Source organism: Mytilus edulis, chromosome 4 (genome assembly GCF_963676685.1).
Source record: "Mytilus edulis chromosome 4, xbMytEdul2.2, whole genome shotgun sequence".
Lineage (NCBI taxonomy): Eukaryota > Metazoa > Mollusca > Bivalvia > Mytilida > Mytilidae > Mytilus > Mytilus edulis.
The window spans coordinates 38,470,945-38,487,962 of NC_092347.1; the positions used below are offsets into that span (position 1 = coordinate 38,470,945).

At 32.4% G+C, this 17,018-nt stretch overlaps 1 protein-coding gene across 3 annotated transcripts in view; it reads right to left on the reverse strand.

Annotated features, from left to right (window-relative positions):
• Positions 1-15,069: 15,069 nt before the first annotated feature.
• The window catches only part of LOC139521848 (WD repeat-containing protein 11-like), a 43,505-nt gene continuing 41,556 nt past the window's right edge, over positions 15,070-17,018 (reverse strand). The window contains exons 28-29 of one of the 3 annotated variants that reach the window (XM_071315503.1): positions 16,289-16,433; positions 15,070-15,626 (exon numbers count right to left, since the gene is read on the reverse strand). In XM_071315503.1, coding sequence (XP_071171604.1) covers positions 15,484-15,626; positions 16,289-16,433 — 288 coding nt within the window. In that variant the 3' untranslated portion in view covers positions 15,070-15,483. The other 2 variants (XM_071315504.1, XM_071315505.1) reach the window with 2 other exon arrangements.

The following is a 17,018-nucleotide window of genomic DNA, read 5'->3' on the forward strand; positions in this document are numbered from 1 at the left end:
ATGCTTGTTGATATTTAAGCTATTGCATGTATAGACATATAAATCATTACAAATAAGTTTCTTTCGACATTAACCACAAATAGGTTTTGTGGTATTAACCAAACAATAAAATGACCATTTGAGGTTTGAGAGGTACTATCAAATAACGTTTAATGCATGGTATTACTTATGACTATAAAGAAACTCATGCACATCATATTTGACAAATCTTCGCCTTTATTTTACTTTAAACTCGTAAGGAAAAGCGCATCATTTAGTTTTTGCTGAAATCAGCATGTTGACGTCCAGATGAATTTTTAATTTGTGTGTCATTAGGTCAATTATATAACCAGTACATCTATATAAACTGTTTGACAATTTATAGTTTTTGACCTTGTCAATTAAACAACTACGCACAACATATACAGGAGAATTAGTCCTACCTCACTGTTACGTTCTTTCGTGGTAGTTTCAGTTTAATGGCATTGGCACTTTGAAATATATGCTCTGTAACATTTCGAGGCTTTACTACATAATTTTGTATATTTTTAAATGTCTGACTGTTACATAATGATAATTACTTTCTTATATAACAGAGCTTATGTTAACAGCTTTTCCATACTTTTCTGACAGTTTTCAAGCCTTAATAAGAAAGTTAAAAGATAATTATAAGGTACGTCTTTATTGAAAACAACTTAAAGTAAACATATACTGAGGGTGGTAAAGGGTTATTTTTGTGCATCGTGAAATGGCAATTTTATTTCGCTTTCTTCCGTGTAGATACCCCCTTTACGACCCTTTAAACTGTATGAATGAAAAGACTAAGCCTGTCTTTATAATAACGTTGCAAAAACATATTTTATCAACATTTTTACCATGAACATGAAAATAGTATTCCGGTGTCAGTTGAACACATCATCAATTCGGATACATGTATATATATATAAACAAACTGATATCGTTATGAAAGTCTGAGTCTGTTGAGTTGTATGTTTGTGATGTATGTTTACGGAGTTTTGGCTGCTGTATTCCAATTATTGTCACAGTAACCTATTATGTATTTTTGGGTTTCTCACCCAAGTTTGTCAATATGACGTGACTATAAACAATTGTCATACAAGTGAGAGTGTTGGGTAGCTATTAAACCAGTTTTAAAAGAGATTCAACTAAAAGATAACAAATGGAAATTCAAACTCATAAGTCGAAAATAAGCCGACAACGCCGTGGCTGAAAAAGAAAACGACAACCAAAACAAAAATACACAAAACATAACACAGAAAACTAAAGACAGAGTAACACAAACCTAACCAACGTGTTTTTAACCTACCATTTCTTCGGGAAATGCCGATACAAAGTCAGGAATATGGCAGTTGTTTTCCCACTGTTCATTCATTGGTTGATACAAAAACATGTAATATTTGAATTAGTTTGGTGTTTTTGGACTTTCCCGCCAGTTTCGATTTTGCCTTGGAGTTTGGTATTTTTTATTCGTTTTGTAACTCTTATGAGCGAAATCGGAATCGCTTGAACTGCTAATGATGTTTTGAGCATAAACATACGAACATAAACAATTCTGTCTAAACGTAAAACTGAAAGAAAAAAAAACAAATATAAAAAAATAATATAGAATGTCTGCTTCTTGTGTTGTACGACCACTGTAACACAGAAGAACTTGGCGGATGTTAACCTTTTCAGAGGTTATTGGTCTGTTGCAGTGAGATAACATAGATGTAATACCCATGAGATATCTATGGTTATAACTAATTAAAGACAACAGGCCGTATAGTTATACGACTAATCATATAACAAAACGCTTATTGACCAATACATCTCTATTGTCAGGAGCTTGTAATTCTTTGGTTGTTGCTTGTTTGCTGTGTTAAATATTTGTTTTTCATTCGTTTAAATCAAGCCGTTAGTTTTCTCGTTTGATATGTTTTACATTTGTCGTTTCGTGTCATAGCTGATTCTGTTATATGGGGTTTGCTTGTAGTTGAAGGCTGTACCGTGATCTATAGGTATTAATTTCTGTGTCATTTGATATCTTGTGACACTTGTGAAGAGTTGTCTCATGTGTAATCATACTACATCTTCTTTTTTTTATTTGTAGCAAAAATAAGACGTTACTATTCATTTTTAGAGAATGACGCACTGAGTGACATCGTCTTATAGACATATCTCGTAGTGCTGGTGTAGAGTATTGCTCTCGTTACAATTAAACAGATATTTGCGGTAAATAACAAATCCATGAATAAGATTCTGTCAAATAACGAGTATGTATAATGAAACATATCTATTTATTATTCTTCTCATCAAAATTCCTGATTTTGATTGGTTAATAAGAGGGAGGCATTTCACTCTATAACATGGCTCAGCGTGAGACAATGTTGTGAATGTCATCCACTCGTGCAGACCAACAAAAAGTCGAAAATTTTAAAGACAATTGTTTGAATGCTAAAATAATACGTCCCGTATTGGACCTTGTTCATTTATTGTCAATATTATAAACATATGCTTCACCTTTGTTATTTTTATTAAATGAATATAAGGTTGTATTCTAAATGTACATGAACAATTTAAAATTCAGAAAATTAAGCCAATAATCAAGACAAAACATTCATTATAATAACTCAAATAAAACATAGCTGAGAGTGTGATAGAGCGTACTGTTAACCCTCGAAAAAACTCGTTAACCTTGAATTTGCCTCTGTTAACATTTGGTGGTGTGTTTTTTTAAGGGTAACAAATAATTTCGGCTTTCCTCCATACTATCTTCAAAATTATTTAAACAACACTTAAACTGTGAAAAAATCACATTTGCATTTAGGTAGATCTTCAAAAATGCCAATATGATGATAATCATGAATTGACTTTTTTGCATATTATCTGGAACTTAAATTAAACAATTGAAACTGTAAACAGCATAAATTATCGTAAACATAAGATCTCAAAATGCCAATTATATGGTTCTAGTGCTGCCCTAAGAGACAGAGATTAGAAAATGGAGTTTGAGAATCTTGAGAAATATGATCCATTTTTTGTAAAAAATATCTTCTTACTCGAGGGGAAAAGGTCAAACAGTAAATGGATTAACGATTTCCAATATGTACTCGTTGCTCACAATTTTAAAGACAAAACAAATGGTTCGGCTAAATATATAAAAGTGCTTACGCATTACTTTGAAATAACATCAAATGTATTGTACCTAAATAAACATGCTGGCAGACAGTTTGTATCCTCTGACCAAAGCAAATCGTGATATCGTACAGTGATATGTATGATTTCTTAATATGATAAATTGTCTGTTTATGTTTTCTGTGAAGATTTCTCATCGCAGCTTAACGTTTATTTTATTTGCAATCTGTAAAACTATAAATAAGTGTTTTTTACAACTGTTTTATTTCCTATTGTTTTATCTTGCTTCAGTTGGAGTCAGAGGCCTGACGAATGCTTGTATTATTACATTTATAGGAAAATGCAAGAAACAAAATTCGCAATTTATTATGCAACAATGAGGCTGCAAACATGGAGCTCTTATAAATAACCAACATTTTGGTTTCGAACGAATATGGTGAAGATTATACTCGCATCACATGACGCTCTGGTGGACTGTCAGTCTGAATGAAACTACAAGACTAGTAGTCAACGCTGCTTTCATGATTTGAACGATAAATTCTTATAAGATATTTTCAGTTGTTGAACGCTCATACTGAATTTAATATCATATACTGTTTTAATTGCACAGCACTACTCACAATTTTAGTTTTGTTATGGTATATATGTCTTTCTGTGTTAATGTTTTTAACTATTAAGAGGAAGGGTTGCATGTATCAGTGTACGGATTTTTACATTTCGTATAATACAAAATAAGCATCCCTTAATTTATCTGCTTCTATTAGTAAACAACAAAAGACCAGAAAAGTGACTGACTACAGTAATTATCGATTTGCCTATGTATACAAGTATATTAAATAGTGTGTTATTTCTTGGTGTCGTTCGTTAATTATTCTCTTTTATGTATTTGTCTTGTTGTGTGTAATTGTCCTCTGCAGTACACATGTCTTGACGTTGTTTTTGTTAGCGTATTGCTTCAGATCTGCTGTACAACAATATTGCAGTTTGTGTACTGTCTTCTGTTTTATTGTCTGTACACATGTCTGTTTTTCGTGTTTTGTCTTCTGTGTACAAATGTTATTGTTGTCATTCATGCATTTCTTGTTCTATATAAAGGTACTATTGTTCGTGTTTTGTCTTCTGTGTACAAATGGTATTGTTGTCATTCATGTATTTCTTGTTCTATATAAAGGTACTATTGTTCGTGTTTTGTCGAGATCTCTCTGCCCTGAAATTTTCAAATTAATCGGACAAATGGTTGTTGGGTTGCTGCCCCTGAATTGGTAATTTTTAGGAAATTTTGCTGTTTTTGGTTATTATCTTGAATATTATTACAGATAGAGATAAACTGTAACAGCAATAATGTTCAACAAAGTAAGATTTACAAATAAGTCAACAAGACCGAAATGGTCAGTTGATCCCTTTAGGAGTTATTGCCCTTTATAGTCAATTTTTAACCTTTTTTCGTAAATCTTAGTAATCTATTACAAAAATCTTCTCCTCTGAAACTACTGGGCCAAATGAAACAAAACTTGGCCACAATCATCTTTGGGGTATTTATTTTAAAAAATGTGTGGCGTGACCCGGCCAACCAACCAAGATGGCCACCATGGCTAAAAATAGAACATAGGGGTAAGATGCAGTTTTTGGCTGATAACTCAAAAACCAAAGCATTTAGAGCAAATCTGACATGGATAAAATTAATTATCAGGTCAAGATCTATCTGCCCTGAAATTTTCAGACAAATTGGACAACCTGTTGTTGGGTTGCTGCCCCCGAATTAGTAATTTTAAGGAAATTTTTCAGATTTTGGTGATTATCTTGAATATTATTATAGATAGAGATAAACTGTAAACTGCAATAATGTTCAGCAAAATAAGATCTACAAATAAGTCAACATGACCAAAATGGTCAATTGACCCCTTAAGGAGCTATTGCTCTTTATAGTCAATTGTTAACAATTTTCATAAATTTTTGTTAATTTTTGTAAATTTTTAGGAAATATTTTCCACTGTAATAACTGGGCCAAGTTCATTATAGATAGAGATAATTGTAGCAACAAGAATGTTCTGTAAAGAAAGATCTACAAACACATCACCATCACCAAAACACAATTTTGTCATGAATTTATCTGTGTTTATATTGTTAATATGCACATAGACCAAGGTGAACGACACAGGCTATTGAGAGCCTCTAGTTTTTTACCCTGATGTACATCTGGCTGCCTTTTATTCGTTGTGTACTATCATCTGCTGTTCACCTGTCTGATAGTTTATTCGCTCCGACACAGTTAAACACAGGTGTTGTTGTCGTTCGTATATGGTCCCAAGCTGCACACCCATCTTGTTGATCATATCATTGTGTTTTTTTCGCGTTTTGTCCTCTGCTTTACTCATAACTTCTTGTTGTTCTCGTATTGTTCTAAGTTTTGCTGTTTTTAATGCTCTTCTGTCTAGTGTATACTGAGGTACTTGAAATGTACTCCTTGTAGCACTAATACTGTGACTTTGACGGATAGTTGTCTCATTGTAATTCATATCACATTTTCTTATATCTACATAAATAAATTTTAGAACTGTAACAGTTCATATTTTGAAGGAGATAAATATATAAGGTTACTGCATACAAACTACTTCGTTCTGAACTCTATCTAAAACATTTGCACATTCAACGCACCTTAAATAAGTTCATTTGAGTTTTTTTTTTTTTTTCTGTCTTAAAGTTTAATATATCTTGTGTCGTTTTAATTACAGCTGCCAATTACCAGCGTGTACTAAAGTGCACAACTATGCATCTATAAATCAGACACTTTTATCTGAGGATCTTGCCCCTTTTTGTGTAAATGATTTAGATGACAGTGTGCGAGATAAGACGCAATGATGATCTATAGGACTGATCATGGTCTGGCATATCATATTTATGAATGATCAAACAATTATATAACATATATAGACATATGTCATTATCCTTGGGAAAATGTAGGTCCTTACATTTTATTTTTTCAAATTTTTAGAATTCGTATAATTTGATTCCTGATGATCAAATTTTACACACGCGAAATTCAAATAAATATTTCTCATTTCTTTGGATATGATATTTTCTCTTTCTTTTGTAGTTTACTTATGATTTCTAAATATTATAGTGTTTATGCAGTGTGATATTTTATAAGTAGATATTTTGTGAAGAACATAATATCATATCATATTATTCAAATATTATGGGGTCGTTGAAGGATTCATAATTTTACTGTTCGCAACCTGTAACTGAAATTTTTCAAAAGTGAAAAAATATTTTTGTTTTAAATTTCAACTTTTGTTTATTATTTTGTTTTATTCAAAATTTTAAAAATTATATTCAAACACTCACGCACCTAAAAACACAGATTCTAAAAACTCAAATTTCTTGATAATTATCATAAATCTTGATGACCCAACAAATACACCCCTAGCTCCAGCTACGAATGATACCTAATAATAATTAGCGCAAGGGAATGCAGACAATGGGTGCAGAATATGTCTCTTCTTTTCATAAAAAAAATACATAAACGTAGAATAATCTAAAAATAATTGAAATGGGCCTCAACCATGATTGAAACAACATCTTATCTACATCACTATCTCGTAACCCCTTTTTGCTCATTACCAGATTCTTTGAATGAAAGGTCTTCCATTACAGAATTTTGGTGTTGTGTGTGAAAATGAGACGTGTCAAGTTGCCCGTCTTACAACAAAGCAAATTGTTAATCATTACAAAGCTTTAAATTAAAGTTATGTTCTTGCATCAAAATGATAGTAATAATGAGAAAGATTTATGAGAAAAACTAGACAGGAAATGGACGATATCAAATTTGCTAACTGTACTTTATGAACAATCGGACAATCTTAAAATGACAATTGACAGTGATGTGCTGGATTAATTTCTCTCTCTCTATCCGTCAAGAAATTTAAATCAAAGAACAATCTGTCATTTTCCAGAACTGAGACTACTATAACACGAAGTAGTCTCATTTCTGAAGATTAACTAGAATAAAAGGCACAGACATGTAAAGACATACATAGTTTTTTTTCCAACTTTTATATTTTTATACTTATAAGTTGGAAAAAAAACTATGTATGTCTTTATATGTCTGTGCCTTATATTGCTGATTCATTGGAATATACGTACCAAACAACACTGAAAGCAAATGGACAGAAGAAATCACTTGTGTTCAAGGAGGTTTTTTGTCTTTATTAACTTATATTAAAAAAAAACATATATTATATTAGCTCAGAACGTCCTAATTTCTGGTCGATGTCTAGTCTCCATCAGTATAATAGATGTATGCTTTGCTTTATAATAGATGTTCAAAAAATTGACCAATTACATCATAGATACATTTGTCATTTATAAAAATCTTCGTTTTTTATCTTAAGTGTCTTAATCCTTGTATTGGAATGTTATTACGAAACTACTTAAAGTAATTTCTTTCTAATTTTACAATTATAGTTGTGTTATTTTACTGCTTTATAGAATAATGTAAACCGTCGAATCATACATGCAAATATGCAATGAATTTGTAGATATAAATTGATTTATAATAGAGCCTTGTTATAACAACATATCGTGGTTGACATAGACTCTTTATTGAGGATCGTGGTTTAAGTGGTTAACAATTTGAAACAGTATCGTCTCAAATACTATAATTGGTTATAAGCATTTGTGTCAAAGTGGTATTTTAAAAACCTAAACTCATTTAATACCACAGTAAATGATTTTTACAAAGTGACCTAACATACGATCAAAGCTTGTTAAGTATTCAAAACAACTCATTCACGAACATTACCCGCCCAGCTCTTTGCTACCTTTACGAGACGGTCGCTTTCATCTCTTACCTAGAGATTTTATCTGATAATAGATTTAAATCATGCCGTTAATAAGCCCAATCAAATGTAATGGGTAATAGATTTATATCCCTGTACTGTTAGTATATAAAACGATGCAATCTTGTAGCAAAGCACTTTATAGAATGATACGAAATACTATCCGCCTTCATACTTTATTTATTTGTAAATGTAGTAAATTCCAAACACGACTGATGTGCTTTATGTTTAGGTGATATGTACTTTAAGATAAACAAAGGAAAGACAGGATATTTGTTAGACGATGACACAACAGTTTTTGTCGTCTTTGTAGAACTGAATTCATGTTAACGACCGCTTAGTCCTGCAGAAACATCGTAACGGCCAGTGTCTTTGCAGCTTGTCACATGTTTTCACCGATTCAAAAAAAAAAAAAGAACTTATTGACGTTGATGATATCAATATAGCAAATGAAAATCGGTCAAAATAAACCTACGTGTTTTGGTCCGATGTATATTAGCTAGACTTTTGCTATTTCAATTGTAACCACAAGCAGTTGTTTTCTTCCGAAAAGTGGCCTACCAAATAGCCTTATAACCAGGTGTGTACATACTTGAGCAACATCACGGGTGACACTTATGAGTTTTGATCTACTTAACATTCGGAAGCACATGAGATCATCGCCAGTTTTTGTCGGGGTTTTTGGTGCTTAGTCTTTACTTTTCTATATCGTGTTTTGTGTAATGTTGTTTGTCTCTTTGTATTTTTGGTTTTTGCAATGGCATTGTCAGTATGTTTTCCACTTCCGAGTTTAATGTCTATTTGGTATCTTTTGTCTCAATGTCACAAACCCTTGCGAATCGTTGTCAATCGTATCCTGTAAAATGTCTAATTTAAAAGTTCTTTTTCTGTGCGCTAGTGTGTTCTTGGTATATTGCTGTTTTCCTTGACATATACAAGCTATTCATTACCAAGCTTATGATTTATATTACGTGTAAAAGTAAATGAAACTGATAAATGACGTTTAGAGTTATAATTCTAAGTATAAGAAATTTGTCTTTTTTCTGGAAATTATGACTTCGAGTGAGATATCACTACTCAAAATTTGTAGTCATTAATATATAAAATCTAATTTACGGAGTTGCAATACAGACGTGAATATTTAACGGAGTGTCTATTCGTCCGGCTAGCCGGACGAATAGTTAAAAATCTCTATTCGTCCGGCCATCCGTCTGCGGATGCGCAAATATTCAATATCAATAAAAGTGTCATGTGACGTGGAAAGTGTCCCGGGTGAGGTGTCGGATAACACACGCGGTGTCGGATAACACAAGCGCGTATGCAATGGACGTGTTGAGAATTGGAGATCGTGATTCATATTTAAAGATGTCACAGAGAAAACCAGAGAGAATGTGATTGCTTTAAACAAATGTCTATAAAGTGATATATGTTAACTGTGAGGAATAAGCCTGAAATTAAAGTGAAATTGATGATTTACCCCTATTTACCTTATGGAGGCAAAACGCATTCGGAAAAAATACTATATCAAACTTGCTTGGATGCATCATTTTTTAGTTATACTACAACGCAGATCTATAAACATACTGATATGCCTGGACTGGGAATAAGACACCAGGGTTTTGGTATCCCCCCTTTTTCTGTTGTATCTAATATACATTTTTTTCTAAAAAAATCTTATCGAAAACACAATCCTTCTTTTGGGTATAGGTTACACGTGCCTGCCCTTCTCAAATTTCATATGAATTAAAAATCGCCGAACAATTTAAATGAAGAATCGTGCATAATCATATGGGGACCTTACTTTAACCAAACTTCACAGAAACTATAAATTCAGGATCTTTTGAAATTATAGATGAAGCCAATAATGATTGGCCCGACTATTTACCTTACAGGAAATTCATAGGCAGAACAACAAAAGAGAGAATCGTTTTTGCCACTCTCCCCCCACCCAATACCCAAGTTCCTTATTAGAATATTAGCATTAAAAAAATCTGAATCAAATGTATAGTTTTTTTTTTTTTTTTTTAAAGAATGAGGTTTTTTGTTCATAATCCGAGGTTAGACAATATATTATAAAACAACCCGTTTCATTCAAAACCTTCAAAACACGATGTTATATCTTCATCATTATGTATTTGGCCGGACAAATAGCGAAAAACCGTAAAAATGCTATTTGTCCGGCTTGCAGGATGAATAGACATTTTTGACTATTTGTCCGGCTAGCCGGACGAATAGCCACTGCCAATATTTAAAGTACATCATTAATTGAAAATTAATGGCATTCCATCCATTTACAAAACCCTATGATAGGTATATGTTGGTACGTGCACGTATTGCTAGTAAGAGTATATAATATATTAAGTCAAACCGTGTTTTTAAAAGAAAATGCGCAAAAGAAACACATAAGAATAATGCATTTCCTAAAATTAGATTGAATGCATATTTTATTTTAGAAAACAGCGTCTAACTGCAACGTTGAGTTATTTTCAGAGCGAATGAAACTTTCATTCAAACCACCCCTGCAAAAGACATTAAGGAAATAATTGTGTCATGATTTAATAAAAGCTGACAATTTAAGTACTCCTGCCCCTGCTGACTTCAAAATACTTTATGTCAGACTAGCTTACACACACCTAGAATATTGTAGCATGACGTAATATATCAACATGGATGATAGCCATTGTTGCAAGAATCCAACTTCAGCGAATCAGTCTTAGTGCTCAATTACAATAAAAAAAAATATTCTAAAACATTGGTAACATCAATTTTGATTAGCATTAACTTAAAGTGGTATAAATTTCCAGCATTTTAAATCATTTTAAAACATGAATAGACGTACAACTATTTTGCTTGAAAAGTTTATATTAAAATAGCTTCCCAACACAACGGATTACATAAGTGATTATTTGGCTGATGGCTTCTGTCAAAGACCAACGTTTGTGATCTTGACATTTTAGCTGTAATTACTGACACATCCAATGATGGCGGTGTGTCTCAATCACGTAAAGTATATCAAATAACATTCAAGAGATAGCAACATAATAAGAATTATTCCTGAGAATTGCAACAGCAACATCATCTCCCAGGTAGAGAGGTATTACATAGGATCGGTCCATATATTTAGTTCCATCAATGTGGTTTAGACAAAAGTATATAAAGACAGAATTTAATTTCTACTTGGTGAAAAAAAACCAAAGAGGAATTGCAGTCATATGAGCAGAAAGACTGTTTAGGAAGACTTTTAAAATTACCATGCATTGACCGTCTTGCACCTCGCTGTAAACTAATGATGACCTCATGTGCGTCAAAAGGCTTACCACCTTATTCAATATAAATAAGCAAAATTTTGAGTTTGATAAGATAAGACAAGACGTTGAATCATTTCAGACTGGCGTGATAGATTAGTACATAGAATTTACAGCATTCCAAAAGTGAAACTAACAGTTCATCTTTTATTTAGAACAATACACTGCTCAATGTGTTTGAAATATTGAATAGCTTATGATAGTCATGTAATAAACTTAATAACGAATGATGCACCAGCACCCGTGTTATTCATTTTCATATCATTTGTTTAGAATGCTGTAGAAAATATGTTGGTGTTCTTATAACCCAACGGAATGTAACAAACATTTCCACTTAATTAGAATTTTACAATGCAAAAAAATATCTACGTGAGAGATGTTTCTGTGACATAAGTCAGAGATAAGATTATAAAAATATCTTATCATTGTGCCAATACCATTTAAACTACAAAGATAAAACGTCTGGCAAGAAATAGACCTTACTAATTGCCAAATTAACTTATTTATCATAATTGTTTTAAAGTGTATCTTATATCATTATTTATGATACTGCCCATTATATTAAATTATTTGATGTTACGATTTTGTCGTCACGTAGGCCCATACTAAAGAAAGATCTAAGTCATTCATGTAGTCTTCTTTTGTTGACCTCAAAGGCGGATTAAACTTTGAAATCAAACATTTTCTACTAATTTGCACTGCAGTTATAATAGAATTTTTTATACACATTAGTTTTGCATCTGTTTGTATCTGTATCAATTAGCAGGCGTAAATAATTCGTCAATGGTTACAATTTTCTCATCGATGTAATCGCATTCCTCAAGTCACATCTGCTTTTGAACAATGAATTGTTTATTTATTTTAAAATGCTTGGTAAATTAATTGTGTATCCTTCAATCAGATGCAGGCAGAACTTAATATAACTTGATAAATGTATTTTCAAAAACAAACGTACGTTCATGCTGAAAGTCACTGTCTTAATCTAATGTAAAAACATAACAGAAACAAAAAAAAACCTTATCAATAATCCATCGTTATAGTTCAAGGTCAATTGAATTCTGTCAGACGGACGGATTTTGTGTCATCTCTTGTTACAATACAAACTTTCCTTTTCAATAACAAGTATCTTAAAATCATTTTCATACCGAATACAGATCTGATGTGAACCTGACTTGACCAATGTACTATGACAATGAGTTGTATGTCCAGTGAACACTACAGATCTGGTGTGAAAGTGACTTGACCAATGTACTATGACAATGAGTTGTATGTCCAGTGAACACTACAGATCTGGTGTGAAAGTGACTTGACCAATGTACTATGACAATGAGTTGTATGTCCAGTGAACACTACAGATCTGGTGTGAAAGTGACTTGACCAATGTACTATGACAATGAGTTGTATGTCCAGTGAACACTACAGATCTGGTGTGAAAGTGACTTGACCAATGTACTATGACAATGAGTTGTATGTCCAGTGAACACTACAGATCTGGTGTGAAAGTGACTTGACCAATGTACTATGACAATGAGTTGTATGTCCAGTGAACACTACAGATCTGGTGTGAAAGTGACTTGACCAATGTACTATGACAATGAGTTGTATGTCCAGTGAACACTACAGATCTGGTGTGAAACTGACTTGACCAATGTACTATGACAATGAGTTGTATGTCCAGTGAACACTACAGATCTGGTGTGAAAGTGACTTGACCAATGTACTATGACAATGAGTTGTATGTCCAGTGAACACTACAGATCTGGTGTGAAAGTGACTTGACCAATGTACTATGACAATGAGTTGTATGTCCAGTGAACACTACAGATCTGGTGTGAAACTGACTTGACCAATGTACTATGACAATGAGTTGTATGTCCAGTGAACACTACAGATCTGGTGTGAAAGTGACTTGACCAATGTACTATGACAATGAGTTGTATGTCCAGTGAACACTACAGATCTGGTGTGAAAGTGACTTGACCAATGTACTATGACAATGAGTTGTATGTCCAGTGAACACTACAGATCTGGTGTGAAACTGACTTGACCAATGTACTATGACAATGAGTTGTATGTCCAGTGAACACTACAGGTAAACATTTACATCTTACAATAATTCTATGCAATTTAAATAATTGACATTTTACTACACCAGAAACGGATCTTTTATCTCGAAAACCTAGCATTGAAACATTAATCATGAAAATGTGGTCAAGGTCTGCTGAATCCTGTAAGAGGAACCAGTTGGAAATATTACTGTTGGAAGATGAGAAACAGACCAATTACCGGGGTCAAGGTCAGACAAACCCTGTCAAATGGACATTTTTCCATTATAATCATATTTAGTTGACCTTTTGCTGATAATACTGCTGGTATTTGAGAAATAGACTTAATCACAAAAACTCAACATTGATTATTGAAGCATTGAAATGAGGTCAAGGTCATATAGAGCCTTTTTAATTCCATATACACTTTACAATCATTCTGTATAACAAGTGAATTTGAGAAACAGATTTTTAAAATCACATGAACGTGTGAATGATACCGAACAGTAAGAAGACAGGGGTCAAGTGAACCCTGCCTGACAAACATGTATATCCCACAATGAATATATTCAACCAGAGACGTATGATACAATTGAATTATATGTCTCTGATTTAACAGATAGTTTAACTATTACAGATACTAACACGATGAGATATGCAAGGGATCAAAATGTAGTGAAAAACCTATTCCAGTTATTTTATCAAAGTTATGAAATACATCGGACTCAGAATTTGATCTCCTTTCTGTATTCACCTGAGTATGGAAGAAACACATGCATGAGGACGTGTATTTGAATATCAAAGTTCGTAAATTTGAACTAGTATGTTGAGTCAAATGAACAAAAACATATCTCTTTGCTCATAAAAATAAACAAACAATCTGGTCTTATAGCTCTGATTCAAGCTAAGGCAATCAGAATGTCTTTGTTCAATTTGATATGATAATGTTTATCAGAATTTGTGATAATATTCTTTGCCAGTCTTGGTACAATCATGAAAGTAAATGACACTCTGGGAATAGATTAAAATAGAATTTTTCATGATATTTTTTTTTTAAATACTTTGAACACTTATTTTTGTAATTATTTATTTGTACATCCATCCATGGCTTTCAAATGTTTGGACTGTTCCTGATAAAGGTATAAAGTGTTAGTCTCATTGTCATCATTTCCACAAAATATTTATGTCCCCTTATGGGGTATCTGCACTATCCACAGGTTTTCCAACAGTATCATACAGTTGACCAGATACTTTCAGAGTGTGACTAGTAAAAAAATAATCACACTAAAAAAAATGTGTTTCGTTCAATAAAAAAACAGGCATATAATATAAGCTGTGAAGATCCCTTTAAAACAAATGACAGTTCATGTGGAATTAGTTCTAGAAATTGATTTAAAAAATATTTTTTTTTTGGTGTTTTAACGCCACTTTTAAGCACCGCATTTAGGCTATTTCATAGCGGCCAGTTTTTATTGGTGGAGGAAGTCAAATGCCCAGAGAAAACCACCACCCTTCAATAGGAAAACTGACAATCCTAGCCAATTAAAATTGGAGTTAAGTGCACCTGCATGAGCTGGATTCAAACTCACAACAACAGTGTTGACTGGCTAGTGATTACAGTAGTAACTACTTAGACCACTAGGCAACCGAGGCCCCTCTAGAAATTGAATGTTGGTGTAGAGCCAGAATCTTGAGGTATGAAAGATTTTCAGTTTAGCCCTTATAACATCACTTAGGGGAGGGGGATGCATAAAATACAAATACAAATTTGAGTCAATTGTATATTTCAACAATAAATAAATATATTGGATTACAATATCAATAATTTCTACATAATTTAAAATCTATATTAGTCAACAAATAATTTCAACATGGAGAATTTATAATTCTTTAAAATATATTTACAACCAAAACAAATATTGCACCAACAATTTCATGAATTAAAACAACTCACTTGCTGTTTTGGGTAACATATTAGTATCTATGTTTTTAAGTGAATACATCGATTAAAGCATTAAATATGCATTCATATTTCTGTAGCATAACTTGAATGGAATAAAGAAAACCATCATAAAAGCCTCTGTAATTTCACTGTGTCTCACTTTCGCAAAGTATGGTATGACAATTGGTCCAAAACAATGATTTTACAACTAATTCTATGTGAATGATAATCTCAATACATTAGGTAAATAAAATCTTGACTTCTTTTAAGAACTGTTCCCCCTTTTCTCCAGCTTTTGTACAATAGTGTTCAGCAGCTTCTCTATATCCAAGATTGGACAATAATCTAGCATACTCCAGATATACTGCTTCTACCAAAGACACTACAAGACAACAAAGATATTTAAGTATATATAAATGCCATTCTATGCACTTAATTCAATCATAACATTACCAATCTTTTCTTTTCATTTTAATGCACTTTATTCCCAAGTCTCGTTCTTCTTGAAAAAGAGCTTTCAACATTCAGTTTTCATTTTTCATTCTTAATAAATGAAATTTGACTTAAAAAGTTTGAAGAACAAGACCTCACACATTGGATGACACAAAAATTTAAATTATCAATTTTATATAATAAAAAATGTTGCATTTTATTCAATAACATTTTTTCCCCTTTAAAATACATTCATGCATATAAGCATTGCTGTTAGATTTTATCTTTATTTGCCAGTATAATCATTTGACAAATCTAGACACATGAAATCTTCATTGAATCAGCAGTCATGTGTCTTTTAAATCATTTCATCCACAATCAACTTTATACAGTGTTTTTATTTTTTAAATGTTTTGCAAATTACGGAATTTGATTTAAATGAAGTTCAAAACTTGGGACAGCACACCAACAATTTACATGTTGTAAATACATATTTGGTACATTCTCATAAACTATATTTCATGTGCCCGGGACAATACAAAAGAAAACCTGTTATCAAAGACACTTTCTCTAATTAAATTGTCTCATCATTTTTACTGTAAAGATACATACCTGTATCATCTGATTTATCTAGAAGTCCAAACTGTGTACAGGCTTCAGCAAAACAAGCAGCTCTGTTAAACTGTCTCATACCATATAGCATCTCTAGTACTTTACTGAACTGTCCCAAGGATAACTGGACTAACACAGCTTTACTCTAGAAATATAAACAAGCAGCTCTGTTAACCTGTCTCATACCTTACAACATCTCAAGTACCTTACTGAACTGTCCCAAGGATAATTGGACTAATACAGCCTTACTCTGAAAATATAAACAAGCAGCTCTGTTAAACTGTCTCATACCATACAACATCTCTAGTACTTTATTGAATTGTCCCAGGGATAACTGGACTAATACAGCTTTACTCTAAATATATAGATATAACTCTCAGAATGTTATGAAGGACACTTTCTTTGCATTTAATGCATTTGGTCAGCCTTATCTTTTAAATGACAAGAACTATTTAATAACATGCTCAAAACAATTCTAATTAACAAGAGGCTGTCACAACGACAGCACACCGGATTTATTAACATTTATTTGTGTCCTGGCAATATCACAAGAACCATTACTGATGAATGGTGAAAGTGAAAATCGTCAATATCAAATTTGACCTCCATTTTGTCATCAGTATCAACATATTAAAATTTGAAAAGCTTAGATTGAATGGTTCATGAGTAAATGCAACAACGTGAATGGAAACGCCATTTTACGATCTTTCAAGAACCATAACTCCTGAAC